The following is a 21,442-nucleotide window of genomic DNA, read 5'->3' on the forward strand; positions in this document are numbered from 1 at the left end:
GGTGTTACCCCATGCACAGCTCTGCCCCCCCTCCCTTTGCACCAACCTCCCCCAGAGCTGCAGTTCTCCATTTCCAGGGCTTTCAAAGAAATTCTTGCTTCCCCTGCAGAGCTGGGCTGGGCAGGAAGTCAGGCAGCTACGGGGCAGCTGCCCTCTGCCCCTCATTTTCCTACCTGATGGGCTCTAGGGGGTGAAACACTGCAGCTGTATGGCTGCAAAGCGGGGGACACAAGTGGCAGCACAGGGCAAAGCCCCCATCTTAGCTGGGGTGTGAGCTGCACTTCTATGCTCTGTGTACCCTCAGGCACCTAGAGGGCAGGGCTCCACTGGGAACGGTGCCCCCACGGAGGGGACAGTCCTTTGGCAGCTCCGCCTGCCCCCGCCTGGCTATAAGGGAGGAGGAAGAGGAGGAGGATGCTGGACTCTGGGCTGGAGCGCTGAGGGCAGCTGGTTTCTGCGGTCCTAAGGAGCAGGTGAGTGTGGGCACAGCGAGGGGAGAGTGAGGGAGAAAAGGGGCCCTTTTCTGTAGGGATCTGCTCCTGGCTGACCCCTCTCCATCCATGCCCAGCTCTGCCCCACCGTGGGTGTGTGGGATGGGCTCAGAGCAGTGGGACGGGGGGTTGCAGCCCCTTCCCATCACTTGTGCTGCACCAAACCACTTCTCACTCAGTTTTTGGGCACTTGCCACCCACCTGACAGTGTCTCAGCTTGGCTGCCCACATGAACTGGAGCTGGGACCTCAGCTGGCACCATCCCATCGCCCTCCCTGCTCTGTTTGGGGATGCTGGGGGCAGGATGGGGCCCCTATGCTCGCACGCCAAGGCTTATCCTGCTGTCTCAGGGTGCTCTGCCAGACTGCCTGGGGAGGGCAGCTCCCCTCCTTGCCAAAGGTTTCAGCTTTCTGTTCAGGCACCATCACTCCACCCAACTTTTATTTCTCTTGGTTTAAAAGCAAAATCTTGGTGTCCCTGCAGGGCAGAGAAAACAGTCTCTCCGGTACAAAGTGTAACCGAAGTCACAAGGAAATTGCTGCAGTATAATCAGAAAGGTTGAGAAAGTCCCGAGATGTTCCCCTTCGCTGAGCTTTGTTTGCTTTGGTTTTCTGTCACATAAGGCAGAAACTTTGAGGCTCTCCCTTCCTGACAGAGAGGCTGAGCACAAGCGCTGTGTGTGGAGCTGGTGGCCCTGGGCTTTGGGATGTGTTCTCAGGGCAAACAAAAGGCAGATTCCCAACCCCCCCCTGGGCAAAGCAAAGTGTTTGAGTAGGAAAATGCAGAGGTGTTTGCTCCATCCACTGCTGCTCACAACCCAAGTGTGCCCATTCTCAGCAGTCGGGGCAGAGCAGCGATGCTGAATGCTGCAGAGAGAAGCGGTTTGGGGTGCAGGGACCGTGCAGATGCAGGATCATGTTGGGTCTGGTCCCTTTCGGGAAGTACAAGTTGCCTTTCCTGTAAATGCTCCATTGAGAGGAAAGGAAAGGCTGAGCCCAGTGTGCTGGGTGCACACCCAGCTCTGTGCACACCCAGACGCCGGGAGTTACGGAAATGCTGCTTGCACAAGACTGGCTGCTGCCTGCATGGCAGGGTGAGGGAGCTGAGTGGTGGAGCTGGGGCTGTCAGACCCTCTGTGCTTCAGCAGAGCCAGACCCTGCAGCAGGGTGAGATGCTGGGTCTGAGTGATGTTCCATGGGGTGCAAGGTGGGGAAGTGCATCCTGCTGCAAAATGTGTGGGACACTTGGGGAGCCGGGCAGGGAGAGTTCTCTGCTTGCAGGAGCAGGATTGTGCTGACTTGGCGAGAGCAAGGAGGTTGTTCAGGGTGGGATTTGGCTGGCTCTGTGTCTGCTGTCTCTGGCCAAAGATTGGCTGATATCACCTCAGTGGGGCCCTGGATCAACGACCTGGCTTGGAGACAGCCCTGAGCCCCTTCCCACAGCCAGCACGCCCCTGGGGTTCCCAAATGCCCCCTGCAGAGCCCCGCAAGCTCAGAGCTTTGTCACCCCGTTGCTGGCTGAAGTCCTCCATGCTCTCAGCCAAAGGCTGAGGAGCTCTGAATCCCCATGCAGAGGTTTCCTGCGTAATTAGGACAAACGCCCACTAACTATTAATTAGACTTTGGGCTGTGGCTGGGGGTGCTGCTCTTGTGCCCAGTGGGGCTGGGATGTGCCGGGTCGTGCCCAAGCACAGTGCCTGCATTATGCTGAGCTCAGCCCCACGCTTTGCAGGGTGCTCAGGGAGTGCACAGATGGCTGAACCCAGAAACACCGTGGTCCTGGCCTACAGTGGGGGCCTGGACACCTCCTGCATTCTGGTGTGGCTGAAGGAGCAGGGCTACACTGTCATCGCCTTCCTGGTGAGCCCGGGGGCTGCTGGGGGTGGGTGTGGGGATGTAGGGGCACAATGGGGATGTGTGGGGTGCTTGGAGCGCTGGTGAACATCACTCTATCTGTGTGCAGCACTGCTTGTCCTTGCTGGCTAATGACTGTTAATGGGGCAGAGCCAAGGGGCTGGCAGAGGGCAGTGCGGCCCCAAAATGCCAGCTCAGATGGAGGGAATTCCTCCTGCTCATCCTGGATGGCTCCAGGCCCAGCCTGGTCCATGCAGACCAGACATGCTCTTGGTTTCGTGCAAGCATCCAACCGAGCTTTTCTCACTTTTCTAGGCCAACATTGGGCAGAAGGAAGACTTTGATGCAGCCCGAAAGAAAGCACTGGCGCTAGGGGCTGAAAAGGTACCACGAGGAGCTCTGAGAATCCCCAGTCCCTTTCCCAGGGGACTGGCACCTAAATCTTTTGGCAGCATTTAGGAAAGGGGAGAATAAGCATCCCCTCACCTTGCCATCCCTGTAGGTTAGCATTGCCACAGTCTGTGGCACAGCTCCCATAAGAGCTGGTTGCATCCTCAGCTGCCCTCCATCCCAGTGCTCCTTCCATCCCCTCAGGTGTACATCCAGGATGTCTGCAGGGAGTTTGTGGAGGAGTTCATCTGGCCAGCAGTACAGGCTAATGCACTGTACGAGGACCGCTACCTGCTGGGCACTGCGTTAGCCCGGCCCTGCATCGCCCGCCGTCTGGTGCTGGTCGCCAAGGAGCAGGGAGCCCGGTACATCGCCCACGGGGCCACGGGCAAGGTGAGGGGCTGGAGAGGGGGGGGGGGGGGGGCTTGGCTGCTCGTGCTTGCGCGGTGAGGCGTTTGGTGAGTGCTGGTGGGATTGCAGAGCTCTGGTTTTGCCGCTAGAGGCAGCCAGAGACCGTGGGAAGGATGCTCGGGGAGGATGGTCTGCGGCCGCTCTGCCCTTCTGCTTTATTCTCGGCCAAGAAGGATGCAGGACTTACGACGCGATGTCCCAGAAAAGGACAAAGCCGTGGGGCACGGCTGTCGTACTGCCTGATCTGTGGAGGCAGGAGTTGGACTCGATGATCCTTATGGACCCCTTCCATCTTGGGATCTTCTGTGATCTCCTCCAGGGGTGCTCAGGGTGACCCCATCACCTGGTGCCAGCACTGCTCTGCAGGGTGCTGCTCTGCAGGGTGCTGTGTGTGCACCCAGGCCTCCTCCTCCCATCGTTCAGGGAACCCCCATGCAGCCCACAACCTGGTGTGAGGCAGGTTGGGTTTGGGGTCCCTGGTGGAAGAGTCCTGCTGGAAGGAGGATCTTCACACTCAGAGACTGAGGACAGAAGGGCACGCCTGCCAAGATAGCTCCATTGCCACAGTGCCTCCTGTTCCTGCCCCTGGATCCTTCTCCTGATTCACCCAGCAGTGTCTCCTTGACTGTGCCCTGGGCACTGCGTATTTCTCTTCATCCCTGGGCATCGCTGGCATCAGTGCCACCCTGGGGATCCTCGGCTGCTCCCCAGACCCCCACCTCCTCTAGCCATTAAGGCACAGGCAGCACTGTGGGTAACCTGACCCTGCATGGCCCTGCAGCGTCCGCAATGCGTGCCATCTGCGGTGTCCCCGCTGCAGGAGCAGATGGAGGTGTTTTGGGCCTGTAAGGGAAATGAGTGCTCTGTCAGCTCTGCTCGTGTGTAATAGTCCTGGGGGATCTCACAGCCTGGTTGTAAATGTATCCTTCAGGCTGGGGACAAGAGGAAGGAGGGGATCCTCACGCCCCTTGGTGCTGGGGGAAAATGGATTTGGTGAGCCCTGTTCCCTTGGAGGACACCCCTTCCAGCTACCTGCCCTCATTAGCTGTGCCCCACCAGCACGGGCCAATTAAGATAGAGAGAGGTTCAGAGCATCCTTCTGGGTGGTGAAGTCTTCCTCTCCCCTCTCCCTTCATGAAGAAATAAATACTCAGATCAGGGCTTCATAGGATTGCATAGGCTGGGAAATGCCTTTAAGGATCACCAGGTCCATCCGCATGTTGGGTTTTTGGGGCTCTCAGCCCTGAGGAATGCTGTTCTCGGTGACCTCAGTGCCTATTGTTGGGATGGTTTGCACCCAAAACACATCTCCCTTGCTCTCTGCTGCATTTTGCTCCTGTTCCCGGAGCAGGGATGTGTCTGGGCTCTCCAACACTGCGCACGGCATCATCCTGGGGGCTGCATGCACATACGTGTGCGTGGCTGTGTCCATGTGCACCACTGCACGCGTGCCGTGCCAGGGACAAAGCTCCAAAGCAGTCCCCCACCCTGAAGGGACTGAAGGATGTGGCTCCTATGGGTTTTTGGGGTGGGGGCACTTGCCCCAAGGCAGCCCCTCAATGTCTCCCTGTGTGTTTCAGGGTAACGACCAGGTGCGCTTCGAGCTCAGCTGCTATGCGCTGTGCCCCAGCATCAAGGTAAGAACCCAGCCCACCTGGGGAATTCTGCTTTAACACAGACACAGCTCTCCTTAACAAGCTGCCAGCTGCACCGAGCTGCGTTTTGGTATTTAAGGGGGGGCCGTAATGATCCTTAATTGATCTGTTTTTCCCCCAAACACCACGAGGCCGCTGAGCAAACAGCGCAGTGGCAGCTGCTGGATGATCAATGCTGCCTGCTTCCTCCTGGCATCCAGCACCTTGCGAGGGTCAGGGTTTTGGGTTACTCCACCATCGCAAGGAGAGATTGAATTTCAACTGGGGAGGGGTTCAGGGGGCAGAGGGCAGCGAGCCTCATGCTTCTGCTTGCCTCCAGGTCATCGCGCCGTGGAGGATGCCTGAGTTCTACCAGCGCTTCCCTGGGCGCCGTGAGCTGATGGAGTATGCCCAGGTAGGAGCAATGGGATGCTGATGTGGGATGCTCACCACACCATGTGGGCAATGGCAGTGAGACCCACACAGCATTGCTGCAGCACCCCACTGAGTTCTCCTGGGGTGTTGTTTTTTTTTTCTCCTTTATGTATATATATTTCTCTCTTTTTTTCTCATAATTGCCTAGTTGCTGTTTGTAACCCATTTTCCCAAGTAAACGGGTCCCAGCTCAACGACTTGTGTAACAGACAAAGCAAACACACTCCTCTTTGTTGTCCCTTCCTTTTTGAAGTACAAGTTGCAATAAAACACATTAGAAGTTTTGCATCAGGTTTTTACGTGCCCACCAGGGTACCTTTCTTTTTTAGCGACTGCACGGAAATGCTTGACAACTCGGCTCAATCAATCAAAAGGGAAAAGGCAGCTCTGTGCATACACCAGAAAATTGCTTCAGTTTTTAAATAGCTGCCATCCAGGCTGCCTGGCAGCACGGGGACGGTGAGGTGTGGGGCCACGGGAGCTCAGAGCAGCACATGGGGGCTGCGCGTTGAGGACTGTGTTTGCCATCTGTTGGTGTATTATGAAGGGGCGAGTTTACGAGAGCTTTCCATATGTTGCCAAACAAATTGTCAAATAGGGGAGTTATTAAGAGCACGGCGTTTTTATTATAGGGAAAATGGAACATGTGTTTTGGGTTTGGGTTTTGTTGTGGTTTTCTTTTTAATCTTTGTGTTTTGTGTTGGTTTTTTTTCTTCGTTTGGAAAGAGTGGGGGGTGGGGAAATGGAAAGTGAAATGGGTTGGGGCCCTGCTCGGAGAGAAGAGGTTGGGGTTGAGGGTTTGCAGTACTTCTTGGCCTATGGCTGTGCTCAGCACTCTAAAGAAAAGGGAGTTTTCCTCCTTCATGCTCAGGAGAAGGAGATGTGGGCAGGTCCTCCATGCCTGGATGTGCTCAGGGCAACAGAATAATTGCTCAGCGTGAATTAATGACGATGAAATGTCTTCTGTCAGGATCCAGGAGGGCTCTGTGATGGGAACGAGGGCCCTGGTGGGGCTGAGGTCTGCAACCCAGCCCTTGTGCTCTGTGTATGGCAAAGGGTGGAGGCTGGGAGATGTGCTGCCCGGAGGGAAGGGGCAGGAAAGGCATCATTCCGCCCTTGCATCCAGTGAGCTGTGCTTCGCCTTCTCTGCAAGTCAGAGCTTGTGGCTGAGGTCCATTTGAAGTGCAAATGTGCTGCCTGCTCTGTAGGTAGGAGCAGGTTGGGGCAGTGGAGCTGCCCAGTGAGTTCAGGTAATGGGTTAAGAACTGTGGGCCACATGTCTCCATGTTATCTCCCATGTCAGAGGATCCTAGCTGGGGAACAAGCCAACCCAGCCTGGAAAAAGATGTTCAACATCCATTCTAACATCTCTGTCACCTGGGTTAAATGATGCCCTGGTTGCCCCAAGGGGGAGCTGATGGAATGCAGGGTTGGAGGCACAGCTGTCTGTGCTGCTGGTGCCCATGGGGTTGTGCCTTTGTGTTTATGGGGCTGAGTCCCATGGAGGCTGTGCTGGAGGTTGGCTATCCCTGTGGACTTGCTCAGCACTTCTCCCCTTCTCTCTGCAGAAACACGGCATCCCAGTGCCTGTGACACCCAAGGCGCCCTGGAGCATGGATGAGAACCTCATGCACATCAGGTGAGCAGACAGCCCTGGTGGGGCAGAGACCCAGAGCATGGTGTCATGATGTCCCTGCTGCTTGGTGGGGCACTTGGCCAGCACAATCCTTCACGCTTCTGAAGCAAAGAGCCTGATCCCCATCATAGAAGGGCTTGGGTTGGCACAGACCCCAAAGTTCATCTGGTTTTGTCCTTCTGGACTGTCCTGTGATGAGCTGAATGAGGCTGGCCCCAGAACCTCCACCTTTCTAAAGCTGTGTAGTTGCCCACATCCCACATAGCACCGTTTGTCTCTTGGGTCCTTGCAAGCCCCAGGTTCCCTAGCAAGGTTACTGCTGAGTCTCCTGTGGAACCATAACACGCCTTTCCCCCCATTGCTATGGGATGGCCGTGCCGTGGGTGGTGGCAATGGTCTGAGCTGGTCCCAAAGCTCCATGGACCTACAGTGCAGTGACGTCTCTCTGTCTCTCTCTCCCTCCTTCCCTGCCTGTTGCAGTTATGAAGCCGGGATCCTGGAGAACCCCAAGGTAATCGATCACGGCCGGGTGGCAGCTACAGGGCTGAGGGCGTCTCGTATGTTTGCAGCCTAATTGGAAATTTCACGGCGGGCCGTGTGTGCAGGGGAAGCCCTGCCCAGCCCCTCCGCCTCCTGCAGCACGCTAATTGCCATTGGTGTCAGTAGGGGACAAGCCTGTTTCAGGGTGACACGGGAAGGGAAAATGTCACGGGGCAGCAGTAAGGGAGCAATTACACTTGATGAGGTGCTGGTGGCTTCCCCAAGTGGATAGAGGAGTTCTGGCTGCTCCCCATGGCCCCTTTTGCTTCCTCCTCTTCTCTCTCTGGGAGGAAGCAACAGCTTCAAAGTGACCTCCTCCATGGGACCACCACATTCCCATGGGCTGCAGACTCTTGGTGCTGCACATGCTCCAGCTGCTGGGATGTTCAGCAGCCATTCAGCCCTCCATCAGCATCAATTGTTGCTGGATAGGAGCCATTTGCTGCTTAGCGGACCCTGGTAGGTTGGGCACATGCCTATAGCATAGAGATGACAGGATGGGGACCGTGGAGAGGGCATCCTGACCCCCTACCACTTCTTCCCCATTACTGCATCAGTACCTCTCTGCATCTTTGAGCAAGACCCCATAGTTCTGCCCAGTCCATGTCCCTCCCAGTCTGGAATGCTGGGTGGAAAATGTTCCCTGAGCATCCTTTGGTGATGGGCACATTGCCATCCTTTGGTACTGGGAGGTGGCCGTGTGCTGTCACCACTGTCCCCTTCCCCAGCCTAGGATGAGGGTGGCTGGGGTGCCAGGCACGGTGGGTCCCCTCCCAAAGCCCAGAGACTGCCAACGAGGGATTTGAAAGCAGATGGTTGAGCTATTTTCTGCCTCTGTGAGGCCCGATTGAAGGGCAATGAGGCAGCTAATGCGGAGAAAGATAGAAATTTACTTGCTTTAACTTCATATGGCACTCTGAAAGAGTTCATTCAGTCCCGGGCACAACAATATCAGCCGGATGAATAAACCATTTGCGGCATCGATAGCTCTGCATCATGGTTTACTTCATGGACCATTTGCTTCCAATTTCTTCTCTTCTTGCCCCGTTTTTCTTGCTTCTTTCCCCCCCCCTTCTTTCCACACACTCTTCCTTTTTTTTTTCTTTTTTTTTTTTTTTTTTCCTCTCTCCCCTTTAAAGATGACATTGCAGGACTAGCCCCCCTGCAGGGAGGGATAAATAGGAGGCATTGATACACTGCAACAAACTATTTGTCATTTGAACTGTGCTTTTAGGAGAGAGAATAAAAAGAGGACAGACTCGCACCGTAATGATGGAATGCAAGCCAAATGTCACTTTTATTTCTATTTAGTTATTTTATCTAATAGGGGTTTTCATAGTTGGCTTAGAAAATTGGAAACTACCTGACTTTGACTTCCAATGTTTAGTAAAGAGTTTTTAATACTTTCCATTTCTTCCCCACCCTCGCGGTTCCCATCTTTCCTTTTGAACTTCAAGTTTTCCATCATCTCCAGCGGGTCTGTCTGGTTAATAAGTGTGATCGGGGCTAGGAGAGGGCAGATGATGTAAAATTGAAATCTGCAGCCCGTGTAATCTGGGTGCTTGGGGGACATGGGGGAAACGTGCACGCGCTGCGTAAAACAAGGGAGGAGGGCAAAAAATATTCATGGAATATCCTGAGTTGGAAGGGGCCCGTAAGGATCGTTGAGTGCACACAGCCTCTACACAGGACCACCCAAAAATGAGACACATGTCTGTGAAGTTGGGCTCGATGATCCTCGTGGGTCCCTTCCAACTCGGGATATTCTGTGCTTCTGCTTTGCCCTCTTTGCTCAGTGGTGAGGCGGCAGGAGATGGACATGGGAGAGGCTGCAGCTGGAGGTGTGGGCAGGTGGCTGGGTTGTGCTGTGCCTCAGTTTCCCTCCCCCCCTTCCCAGCTCAGGGGCTGCACATGGGCACTGCTGGGTTCCCTCTGTGGTCACACGGGGAACACAAGTTTAGTATCACCAGCATGAGTGACAACGCTGTCCCAACCTGGATGGGGCAGCAGCCACGAGGGAAATGCTTCAGCTTTGCTAAATTGCAATGCATTTTGCTTGCCAGGACGGAAAGCTTTTCTTCTTATTATTATTATTTCTTCTTCCCTCGTCTGGTACGTGCTTCAATTCACTGCCATCACCCCAGCCTCCAGTGGCCCAGCTCTAAAGGAGATAAGATGCTTCTTTACTATAAATCTTGGGGGAAAATATACATAAAGGTTGATGTGCTCTGAAATGGGTTTTTGCTTTGTTCCTCTATTTTCCCCCTGTGTGTATTAACCTCGAGGACACCATGAAAGAGCCCATGCGACTAGAGCACCTGCTGGGGTCAGCCCTCCTCATTCGTTTTCTCGGTCCGCACGGAATAAGCTGGGTTCTGGCCCCGCCGCAGCCCAGCTTATTCTGCACTGACCGCAAAAAGTCGCACTTTTCCCTGCCTGACTTGCTTCTCTGCAGCTATTCCACCTCCAGCTGTGGGGGCGTCGAAGAAAAAGATGAGATCAAGTTGAGGGGAAAAATTGTCTGATTTCTTCGTCCCTTTTGTTCCCAGGGCCCCCTGAGCTCCGGCGCTGCTTTGTGCCGTGATCGCCGTATCCTGTTGCTTTGGGATGGGGATGGGTGCCAACCTGCTGAGCTTTCAGGGGTGCTGGTGATGCTGGTTGTGCCCATGACACCAACCGTCCCTTGTCTTTCCCCTTTGCAGAATCGGGCCCCCCTTGACCTCTATACGAAGACCTGTGACCCAACCACCTCTCCGGACATCCCAGATGAACTGGAGATCGAATTTGAGAAGGGTAAGACATCCCCAGAGGTCCCCCTTGGCACTGAGCGTGCGTTAGGACCAAATCTTGCTTCTTCGTGAAAAACGTAGCCTGGAGCATCGCTAGGGTGAAAATGGGCTACACCCCAGCTTAGAGCATCACCCCTTGGTGCATGCTGGGCTTCTTCCACTAGTGTGGGAGGTCTGGGTACATCCTCCGTGGCTTCTTGTCCCACAGTGCTCAGTCCTGTGGCAGTGGGACCCCACTGACACCAAGGGGGGACCCCAGGCATGGAGGAGCTGCGGGTGCTGCTGTCGCTGTCCATGGTACTCAGTTGGTCCCTGGGGACACGCGGGTGACGCTGATGCTCATCACGCTTAACGAGGGGATACAGAGCTCCCACTCCTGCCATCCATGGGTGTCCCCGTGCCACCCCATGGTTAAGAGGGGCCACCACCTCCCCAAAGCCCCCAGCACTGGGAGCCTGGCTCCATTCCCCTGATCCTCTCCCTGCGAGGCGGAGCCCCCATTCAACCCCTAGTTAATTTATTTGAAGTTTTAATCTAATTATTAACTATTTTAAAGGCTAAGCAGCTTTCACCAACAACAGCCCCGACAATGTCGGCTCTCTGCCACGCGGACCCCGGCCAATGCCCCAGCGAAGGATGAGAATAGAAAGAGCCGGGGCGAGGGGAGGGCGCCGAGGGGGGGCCCTGGCGAGAAGCAGCTTAAGGTTCATTATTGCCGCAACTTACATTTAATAGCAATTTACAACTGAGTTTATAAACCCCTGGAAAATAGGGGGTTTAGGTTGGGAGAAGCTGACAGAGCCCGTCAGTAGACACGGCTCTCGCGGGCGCCTCGTAATAAAGACTAGAAAGGGAGTCATTGAGCGCTGATTGGCAACTGATAGCGCGTTCAATGGTAATGAGGAGGGCAGATGGAGGGGAGATTAGCCTCCAACTCCGCGCAGCTTTTCTTTGTGGGCCCCGCAGCCCCCTTGTCAGCTTCCTAATACATTTATTGCTCATTTCACACTGCTAAAGAAAATGCCTCTTTTGCTATTCAGCCTCACCGCCACCCCCCCCCCCCCCCCCAAACCCCTCTTGCCTCCCTCCCACCCAGCATCTAAAAATAAAATATTTCATCTGTTTTCAAAATTTTCTGTAAAAATGCAACAGTGAATTCCTATGGAGCACCCCACCACGGGGTGCGTGTGCATGTGCGTGCACACACGTGTGCACATCACCGTGCTCCAGACGTGTCTCCCCCCCCTGCTGGCGGGTGGCTCATTTGTCACCCTCCCCCCCGGCAGGGGCTGGTGGGACAGAAGGTGCTGCGCCCTAAGACAATTGCTGAGCGTGAAATTCAATTAGTTAAGGGCCTGGTTGCAATTTCACAGGCCCTAAAAAAAAAGAGAGTGGGGGGAAAAAAAGGGGAAGGGGGACATTTTTATGGCCTTTTTATTTATTTATTTCGCTTTTCTCCTGAGGAGGTTCCCCCTCCCCTCGTTCCCCCCGGCAGCAGCTTGGATATGCCTTTTTAAGAAGTTATTTAGAGTTCATATCTGTCACATCTATTTAACGCGCGCGGGATGACCGGGAGGGGATCCCGTTGCCACTCCATCCTGCCCACCACTCTCCTCTGCAGGTGTCCCTGTGAAGGTCACCAACACCAGGAATGGAGTCACCCACCGCTCTGCCCTGGAGCTCTTCGTGTACCTGAATGACATTGCGTGAGTGCCATGCGGTCCCCTGCCGTGTCCCCCAGTGTTCCCCAGCTAGGATAGAGTTGGGTTGGGGTCACTGATGGCAAAGCAGCAATGGGACAGTCCTTGTTGATCCGGATTTGTGCCACTCATGCCACCAGTGCTGGCACCAAGCAGGGAGTGTTTAGGCTTTCACTTCCTACGCTCTCCTATTTATACCTTCTGCATTTATTGTGTGTCCCAAAGGGTTAAGGGCTGCCCTGCAACCAGGGTAGCACCCTTTATGTGTATGCTCCTGCCAACCAATGCTACCTAGAGCCACCCAGTCCCTGGCACCCTCTTCTATGCTTCTGCCTTTTATTAATCCAGAGCTGAATAGGAATGAACTTTTCCATGTAGTTCTCTTTTTAAATGTTAATTAAGTGGTTTGAAGATGACTTCAGCCATCACACAGCAGCTGCCCACTTTGCTGTCCCTCATGCTGCTTCCCTTGCCCAGCACCATGGGGCTTTGCCGTTGGCGAGTGAAGCATGAGAGCAGAGCCAAGAGAAGGCGAAAAGGAGAATAGCCATCTGCCTTTTACCCATCCAATCTGGGGGGTCACTGTTGATGCCCTGAGTGATGCCAGCACTGTGCAGAGGTACCCACGCCATCATTTGGGGTTTGGCCCCTCATCACCCATCCACCTATTTCCTCTTCAGGGGCAAGCATGGTGTGGGGCGCATCGACATCGTGGAGAACCGCTTTGTTGGGATGAAGTCCAGAGGTGAGCAGGTGCCAGCCTGGCCCTAAAAGCAGCCACAAAAGGAGAATGTGCTGGTGGGACTGAGTAGGGGGGGTCAGGTGTTTGGGTTTTGTGCTATTCCCTTCAGCTTTTAACCAGGATTTAGCCACTGTGATGATATCTCATTGGGCTCGCAGTTGCCTGTGCTGCGGATTGTGCCAGCCCCAGTGCCACCAGAGAGCCCAGGTTTTGAGCGTGACACCTGCCCCCACTGAGGAAAGATCATTAAACTGTCAAATCATTAAGGTCGGAAGAAACCGCTAAGATCATCAAGTCCAACCCCAACCTTTCCTCACCATGGACTGGTTCCCTGGGAGGATGCAACCACAAAGCTACCGGTCCTGGTTAAAGCCAATCCTTGATTTATGTATACCTTTCTGAGGCTGTGGTTCACATCGATTCCCCATTAGGATCAGTTCCATCAGAAACCTCTGGAGGCAGCGAGTTGCCCCGTGCAGAACTGAGGAGCCAGAGACTGCTTGTCATCATTTCCCATTCATAATCATTTCACTCTCCTCATCCAGGCTCTTTTGTCTTAAATCTCATTAATGCCTAATTAGAGGCTCCCTTTCTTTATGCTTGCCCTCTGTGGCAGGGCACGAGCAAATATTTTGATAAGGCTCTGCTGCATGTGCAGCACCAGCAAGAGACAGACCCCAAACCATGGGGTGCCAACCTGTAGAACTGAATTAAAACCACAAGAAGGGCAAACAAAACCAGAAACCAAGACCGCACGCACACGTCTGTGTGCATTAGCATGCTGGATGCTGAGTAATTTGTCAAAATCTTTGTTGTTATTGGTTTTTTCTTTTTTCTTTTTTTTTTTTTAGGAGTCGCTGACATGCTCTAGTGACCCTTGCAGCATTTAATAATTTCACTAAACCCCATTTATCTGTCATGTTTGTCTGCCAAGTGACATTGTCAAGCAATCGCTGTCGCGTTGGCGCGCTGGTGGATGAGAGCTCTGCACAGAGGGACAGGGACAATTACTTGGAACCCTTTGTACCCAGTAGGATACAGTAGCCCTTGGTGACCCCCTCACCCTGCTCACTAAGGGAAACCGAGGCACAGACACAGAGCTGGGGCTGCAAATAAGTTTTTCCCATCTTGATGCTGCCTTCTATCCTTTCCTTCACCTCCTGAGCCCAAGTGCTGAGGATGGGAAAAGTGCATTGGCACTGATTTTTGCCAGTCTCCTCACTGAGATCTGCTAAGGCCAAAGCAGTGAGGGTGCACTGTGTGCTGTGCTGGTCTTGGAACTATGTGAGCTGGGATATGGGGTGCAAATGGCCAGCGGGACTGGCTGGAATGGGGCCGCGTGTGCCTGGTCCCGTCCTCATTACCAAATTACCTTTCTGTCTCCGGAGAAGGCTTAATTAAGTGGAGTAAATGAAATCAGGCGTGAGATAGCAGGGAGGAGAGCCTAAAGAGCTGAGCAACATTTCCTGGGGGCTTCTCTTTTCTCTCCCCACATTTCCATGCCCTCACTGCTCAAGCCTGCTCTCATTTGCAAGGATTTGCCCAGGGGTAGAAATTCGGGCATACCATCCTGCAGGCGCATGGTCCTAACATTGCAGCCTGTCCCATCCCACCAGCACCGTGTGCCAACCACGCTCAGCACAGCAAAGCCAACAGCACGGAGGAGGACTGACAGCCGAGCTTACAAATTAGAAAATTTTAAGCAGCAGCAGCTGTCTGCGTGGCTGCCCCCCCTTCCCCAGTTGTAATTGCGAGGTGATTGCAGCTCCGGCAGCCCGCATCGCTGACACCTCTGTCTTTTCCTGTAAACATGGAGAGATGAAAATAGACACTTGGAGAGGCTGTGAGTGTCACTCTGAAGGTGTCTCTGGGAGCTCAGCTGTCACCTCCCTGCCTGGCACTGCAGACTCTGCGCTGCTGTCATTGCACGGATGGGGCGAGCGGGGAGGTGGGCGATGGGCAGGGATATGGAGGTGGGGGGGTGAGGCATAAAACTGAACCTTGGGTCAGCCCAAGTGGGATGGAGGGGGAAGGAGAGGGGATGTTCGTGGTGCCAGCAGTGCACTTGGCTTTGTGGTTGGGGTTTGAAGCCCTGGTGTGGGGCTGTGCTCATGGGGATGGCTTCAGTGAGCATCTGGGGACGAAGTCCCGTTGGGCCTCTCATCTTGGAGGGCATTGAGCTTGCAGGTGCCTGGTAGGGATGGGGGATGGTGAATGAGGTGCAGGTTTCTTCCCCTCCAGTCCTTTCATTGAAGATCCTGGGTAATGGGGAGACTGAGTGAGGTGTGCCCCGTTGCAGGGACGAGGAGCAGGCTCCAAAATGCCCACTGATGCAGCCCCTGCTGACACAGCTGACTGCAGCTCTCTGCAGCACACAAATTGGGAGACAGCGTTCCTATAACTTTTATTATGACCAAATCCAGAATTTCCATTTTTTTAGGAAAACAGCCTCAATTATTTGATATGCCAGCAAAACCCAGTGCATAGGTGCCACTTGCCCGGGGCTGTGCCATAGTGTGGGTGCCCAGTGGGGGGGGGGACAATGCTGTGGCCTCAGCTGGCCATGCCCACTGCTGGACAGCCCCATCCTTTCCCATCACTTTCCATGCACCTGGAGCAAAATCCCACATTGTCTTTAAACACGCTTTAAACCCATGGAACAAAGGGAGCAGTCCCATCCCAACCTCAGTCCTCACACAACCAGGGGTGGAGGGGAAGGAGCCGGGGGGGGCTTTCTCCAGCCCCAAGTGGGGTTGTGCTCTCGGTCCCCAGGTAGCCCCATTTTGGTGCAGGGCTCGCCTGCCAGCCGAGGAGAGGAGGGGATTTCAGCCCTGTTCCTGCGCCCTGCATCGTTCACTTAATTACAGGTTTTCAGCTGCAGACCGTTGGGCACGTATCTGTGGGGGGATCGGTTCCCAAACCCTGTCATTTAGCCTCGTCAGAGTGCCTCTTCAAAGAGGGGAATCTAGAAATTTTCTCCGCAAGGTGCGGAGTGGACTGTCTCGGCCCCAGCATGAATATAATGACAGATGCATTTTGCAGCAAGCTGGGACTGAATGCGCTCGACCACAGCTCCTTCTGTCAGCCAAGTCATTATTTTTTGTCATTTACTGACAGTTTTGGTCTCATTCGTTTCTCTCTCTTTTTCTGCTTTTCCCCCTGCCTGGAAAAATGGCTAGGTATCTATGAGACCCCAGCAGGGACGATCCTATACCATGCGCATTTAGATATCGAGGCCTTCACCATGGACCGGGAAGTAAGGAAAATCAAGCAGGGGCTCAGCTTGAAATTCTCCGAGCTGGTGTACAATGGTACGTGTGGACCCTGCTGCTGCTGCTGCTGCTGCCCATGGGGTGCCGAGGTGCAGGTGTGGATGGTGGGGAAAAGGTGGGTGTGCTCATGCCCCGGGGTGTTGCTTGTGCCCAAGGAAGCTGTGGTGCCCCATCCCTGGAAGTGTTCGAAGGGTGGATGTGGCTGTGGAAAGGGTTGGAACTGGATGGTGTTTCCTTCCAACTTCCACTGCTCTGTGGTTCTGTGGATGGTGTTTGAGTTTCCTTCCGACCCAAATCTGAGGTGCTGTAATCTTGAGAGCGTTCTTACCCCCCCGCCCTACTTGCTTTTGGGTTAAATAGGCTCCATGGTGGGTGCTGGGAGGTGGTGCCACCTTCCATGAGTGATCGCTCCTGGCAAACATACCAGACCGATGCTGTTGATTTCACTGAATCAGAATCAGGTTGGAAAAGACCTCTAGAATCCCCAGACCCAACTTATTCCCATCATGTCCACTGACCACATCCTTCAGTGCCACATCTCCACGGTTCTGGAACACTTGCAGGGTTGGGATTTGTCCCACCCTGCCCAGTCACAATACTGATTCTCCGTCCCTTCATCACCATCCCTTTCTGGAGCCCATTTACTGCTTCCCCTGCATTCTGGGGCTGCAGCAGGACACGGCTGTGTGCAGCCAGGAGCACCAGTGGGAGTCTCCATTACCTTTCCCTCAAATCACAGCGCCCGCTTCCATTTGCTCCCTGATGCTGCATCAGCCTGTAGCTGTTTATAGCAGACTTAGTGCTGTGTTTGCCTGCACGTTGGTTATTTATTTTCAGTCGAAGCCTCCAGCTATTTATTTATTTATAAACACTCACTGTTGGGAAACCACAGGACTACAGGGCCGCTCAGGTGTCAGTGGGTTTGTTTCCCCTCTTCCCACCTCTCGCAGAGCTGCAGGGTGCATTCCCACCCAAAGTGAAGAGCAGACCCTCACCCATGCCCTGAGGGTGTCTGGTGGCTCCTTAGGGCTATGTCAGGATAGGAGCGGGTGCCTCAGCCCCATCAGCCCTCAGAGCTGGCCTTCCTGCAACACCTCATTATTGTCACCAGCCCCTGGTTTCAGGACAATTAGAGGTTATCTTCCCCTGTCCCCATTGATCCCTTTGTGCAGCACTGGCTTTGAAGCCGCTGGGTCCTGCAGGTAGGGCCAGGTGCGGAAATGCCATTGTTGGTGTCGGGGGGATTAGGGCAGGGAGGGCTGCTGGGATGGATGGCTGCAAGGGGGGAATTAGTTTGCAGTGGGGGGCGAGGAGGGAGGGGGTGCTTCCTCGCACCTGGAGTTGTCAGAGCAGCATTTAAGTGGCTGGTTATTATTTTAATGTGTCTCAGATTTATTTGTTGTTTTTTTTTTTTTCCCTGCCACGGGGACGCAACAGCCTGAAGTCAGCCTTGACATTTGAAGAGTTGTACCTGTAGTGTGTTTGTTAAAAAGGGGGATTTATTTGCCCAGCTGGAACAGATGAAAGAGACCCCTGAGCCCCTTGGTTGTGCCATAGGGTGGGTTTGCCCCATGGGTCTGTGGGGCTCAGGCTGATGCCTTGGTGTGACGCTGGATGCTGAATGCAGGGATGAGGGCTCAGCACTGAACCATCCAAGTGTCTGTTGCATTCAGGTCCACGTAGCATCAGTTATATCCCAAAAAGGAGATCCCAGAGTAAAGGATGCACAATGCCCCAATCCTGTCTTGCGTGGAGGCAGCCAACAAAAGCTCAGGTTCGTTTCCTTAATGGCTTCTGCCTGAATCCCAGCTGGGAAAAGAAAGGTGAGAGGGCACCAGTGTGAGCAGAGCAGCAGGGAGATGGGGAGATAAAGCCCAGGGATGACCTGAGGGCCATGAATGGGCTCTTTCTCTTCCCCGCTCTATCTCCCTCTCCATCTCCCAGGCTTTATTCCGGGTCTTGGGGGCCTCCCCAGGTAATTATCCCACTCAGCAACAGGAGATGTGCACAGGGCATGGCCTCTCAGTGCCTGCTGTGGCCTCACTGATGGCAATGCCACCAACCACACCGGTGGCTGCTCCCCAAGGCTGCGTTTTGGGGGCTGTGATGCAGTGCTGGGGGTTGGGACCCACAAGGGAAATCAGAGCCCTGTTACTCTAGACATGGTCGAGGAAGCTGAGCCTGCTGGGATGTAGGGATGTGCGTGCTCCGATGGGCAGCACGATAAAGCCCTGGGGTCAGCCCTGGGCAGTGATAGCTGGAGGGAGCGTGGGAGCGGGGCTGGGGCTGCCCCTGGGGCACCACATCCCAACAGGGCAGTTCCCTTCCTGCCTGACCCAGGGAACAACATCTCATGCCTATGTTGGGGGCTGCAAACGGGTCCCTCCAAGCCCACATTTATCCTGTAGAATGTGTTCCATCCATCCACCTGTCCGTCTGTCTGCCTGTCCATCCATCCACCTGTCTGTCTCCAGCCAACCCACTCAGGATGCCGGGCTTTGAGTGAAGGTTTTATGATAACTTAATAAAGCTTTTCATTTCTACGTGCAGAAGTTCTGCATCCAGCAGAGCCAGGAGGAAAATGCCCACAGTGCCTTTCAGTGAGCAGAGGATTCCCATCTCCTCTGAAGGATGTGCACAAATCCCCATTGCTCAGAACTGAACCATCCCATCCTGGCACCTTGTTTCCCTCTCCCAGCCCCAAGACTGCATCCCTTCCTTTGAAAATTACCCGATGGCTTCCTTGCAGAACAGCCTTCAGTGGGGTCACCCTCCACATCCTCCTGGCTCCCCAGCCAATCCACCCCATTCTGATGGTGTCTCTGCCCACAGGATTCTGGTACAGCCCTGAGTGTGAGTTCCTGCAGCACTGCATCGCTCGCTCACAGCAGGCAGTGGCAGGCACTGTGCGTGTCTCTGTCTTCAAGGGCCAGGTCTACGTCCTGGGCAGGGAGTCCCCACACTCACTGTACAATGAGGAGCTGGTGAGGTGAGTGGGCAATGAGGGGCCCATCCTGTCTCATTCTGTCCAATCTCATCCCATTCCATTTAATCTCATCTTCTTTCATCATATTCAATCTCATCTTGCCTCATCACATCTCAGCTCATCCTGTACCATCCCATCCCATCTGAGCTCATCCTGTACCATCCCATCCCATCCCAGCTCATCCTGTACCATCCCATCCCAGCTCATCCTGTACCATTCCATCCCATCCCAGCTCATCCTATATAATCCCATCTCATTTTACCCCTTCCCATCTCATTCCATCCCAGCTTGGTCTGTCCCATCTCGTCCCATCCCTCCTCACTCCATCCCATCCTGCCTCATCCCATCCCATCCCACCTCCCCACCCACCCACGATGTACAGCACAATTTCCTCCCAGCCAAGCACGAGCTGTGTTTTGAAGTCAATATTATTTTTCCTCCAGCTTTTCCCTTTCCTTCGTGTTGTTTTCTCTCTCGCTTTCTCGCTCCCCCCAGCCCTCCCTCAACCCCTTTCAATCTCTCTAAACACTTTATAAGCCATAAATACACCCGAATGAGTTTAGATCAGTCGGAGTAAATGTCAAATTATCTTCTCTCTTTCTCTTCTCTGGCTTTTTTTCCCCCCTTCCCTCCCCCTCAAAATCAACAGCTCCTAATAATCCGTCCCAACCCTTCATTATGCTCCACGCTCTCACTTGGAGAGATTAAATGAATAAAGTAAAAAAAAAAAGAAAAAAAAAGAAGGAAAAAAAGAGGGGAAAAAAAAAAAAAAGGAGGATGGAGGGGGGTGGGACGGAGGGAAAAGAGAGAGGAGAGAAAAGCAGGGGCACTTATTCTCCCTGCGTCTCCAACCATTTTCCTTTTCTTTTTGATTTCTACATCGCTGGTTTGAAAGCCTTTGAGTGACGGCGTCACAGGAACCCGAGAGAAAGCTGTGAGAGGCAGAGCTGTGTGGAAATGCCTCTGCACAGTAGGTAGAAAGTAACGTAATTATAGAGCAGGTCAGAACCACTCGAATGAGCAAAAATAAAAGCACAGAGGTTTTTCTGTAGCCCGTCAGGGGAGGTAAAATCATTGTAAACTCTTTTTTTTTCTCTCTCTCTCTTTTTTTTCTCTTTTTCTTGTTTTTTTTTTTTTTTTTTTTTTTTTAAGGTTTGCAGATTCTGGGAAATGAGTTTGGGGGATGAAAGCAGTAGAGATGGGGTCAGTGGGATGGGGGTGTGCCTGGTACTGCAGCACCAGCGGGACAGGGACCGGGCTGGGACGGAGCATCCCTACCAGGTGCAAGGGTGACACGTGGCAGACGTCACCTGGAGGGACAGGCATCACCTGGAGGGACGTGTGGGGCACTGGGACGAAGTGTGCCCTGCGTCCCCAAGGCGGTGACACCCTCTCTCCCCATAGCATGGACGTGCAGGGGGACTACGAGCCCGCTGATGCCACCGGCTTCATCAACATCAACGCGCTGAGGTCGGTGCAGGGGGGTCCCGGTGCCCCCCATCCCCTGCCCTGAGCCCCTGCCTCCCACTGACAGCTCCCCCTAATTACAGCCTTCCCGCGCATCCCTCCTCCTTATTTTACTTGTTTCTCATGCTTCCCCCCCCCCCCAACCAACTTAAATGCTGTAAAACATGCTGCATTTACATAATGGGCTCTTAATTTTTCCCTTGCCTGTTAACTGCTTTGTTCTCCCCAACACGCAGTGTCCCCCCACCCCTCTGAGATAAATTAATTACATTATCTCATGGAAAAAAGAAAAAAAAAAAGAAAAAAAAAACATAATTAAACTGTACAGGCCTTAACAAACGCCTGCTCCTCACGCCCCCTCATTCTGCTTAAATTAATTGAAAGGAAATGTGTGTTATTACTGTTAATTTACAATTAATTTATTCTTTTTTTTTTTTTTTTTTTTTTTAATCTGGTTTCCAGGCTGAAGGAATATCATCGTCTCCAGAGCAAGGTCAGCACAAAGCAGGATGAATAGCAATCAATGGCACTCAGGCATCCCTCTCCCCTTCGTAATTTCTCAAAGCACTGCCGCTAATTGTGGCGGTAATTTGTAACTGGAACTCCGTCCCGTGGAGGTGATGCCTTTGTTACAGGGGAAGAAATTGGTGGGACAGAGGGACGAAAATAAATCTGTGATAGATTAAGAGCTGCTGAGGGATGCTTGCTTGGCCGATGTCACCATTGGGAATGGGGAGCCGTGGTGTCCCATAGGCAGTGTGATGGAACAGCCCCGACCCCGCGTGGTTGGGAAGATTTGGTTATTTCTCTTTTGCCTTCATTTTGGCACACGGAGATGAGGTTTGGGGAAGGGGAAATGGGGAGAACCTTCTAAAGCTTGGTTAGAGGTGGAAACCTCTCGAGGGTTTCAGCAAGGGGTTGAGGACAGCACTGGGAGCTGGGCACCGACGGTGCCGAGGCTGCACTGTGGGGATAGAAAGCAAAACGCTCCCATCCCACCTGCTGTGCTACAAGGATGGGGATGGACTCCAGGATTAACCCAAAGGTCTGTGTCCCCTGCCCTCTGCCATCCAAAGGGATGACATTGTGCAGTCCC

At 53.6% G+C, this 21,442-nt stretch overlaps 1 protein-coding gene across 1 annotated transcript; it reads left to right on the forward strand.

Moving 5' to 3' along the window:
* The first annotated feature begins 347 nt into the window (after nucleotides 1-347).
* Nucleotides 348-21,032, forward strand: ASS1 (argininosuccinate synthase 1). Its single transcript, XM_052668878.1, has 15 exons — nucleotides 348-473; nucleotides 2,223-2,350; nucleotides 2,660-2,728; nucleotides 2,939-3,127; nucleotides 4,726-4,782; nucleotides 5,120-5,194; nucleotides 6,783-6,853; nucleotides 7,331-7,361; nucleotides 10,093-10,183; nucleotides 11,801-11,885; nucleotides 12,560-12,624; nucleotides 15,801-15,932; nucleotides 18,726-18,882; nucleotides 20,284-20,349; nucleotides 20,809-21,032. Exons 2-15 carry the CDS (start codon nucleotides 2,243-2,245, stop codon nucleotides 20,861-20,863), a joined length of 1,251 nt encoding a protein of 416 aa, XP_052524838.1. The 5' UTR covers nucleotides 348-473; nucleotides 2,223-2,242; the 3' UTR covers nucleotides 20,864-21,032.
* Nucleotides 21,033-21,442: the final 410 nt, after the last annotated feature.

This window comes from Tympanuchus pallidicinctus, unplaced genomic scaffold, assembly GCF_026119805.1.
Source record: "Tympanuchus pallidicinctus isolate F22 unplaced genomic scaffold, pur_lepc_1.0 scaffold8, whole genome shotgun sequence".
Lineage (NCBI taxonomy): Eukaryota > Metazoa > Chordata > Aves > Galliformes > Phasianidae > Tympanuchus > Tympanuchus pallidicinctus.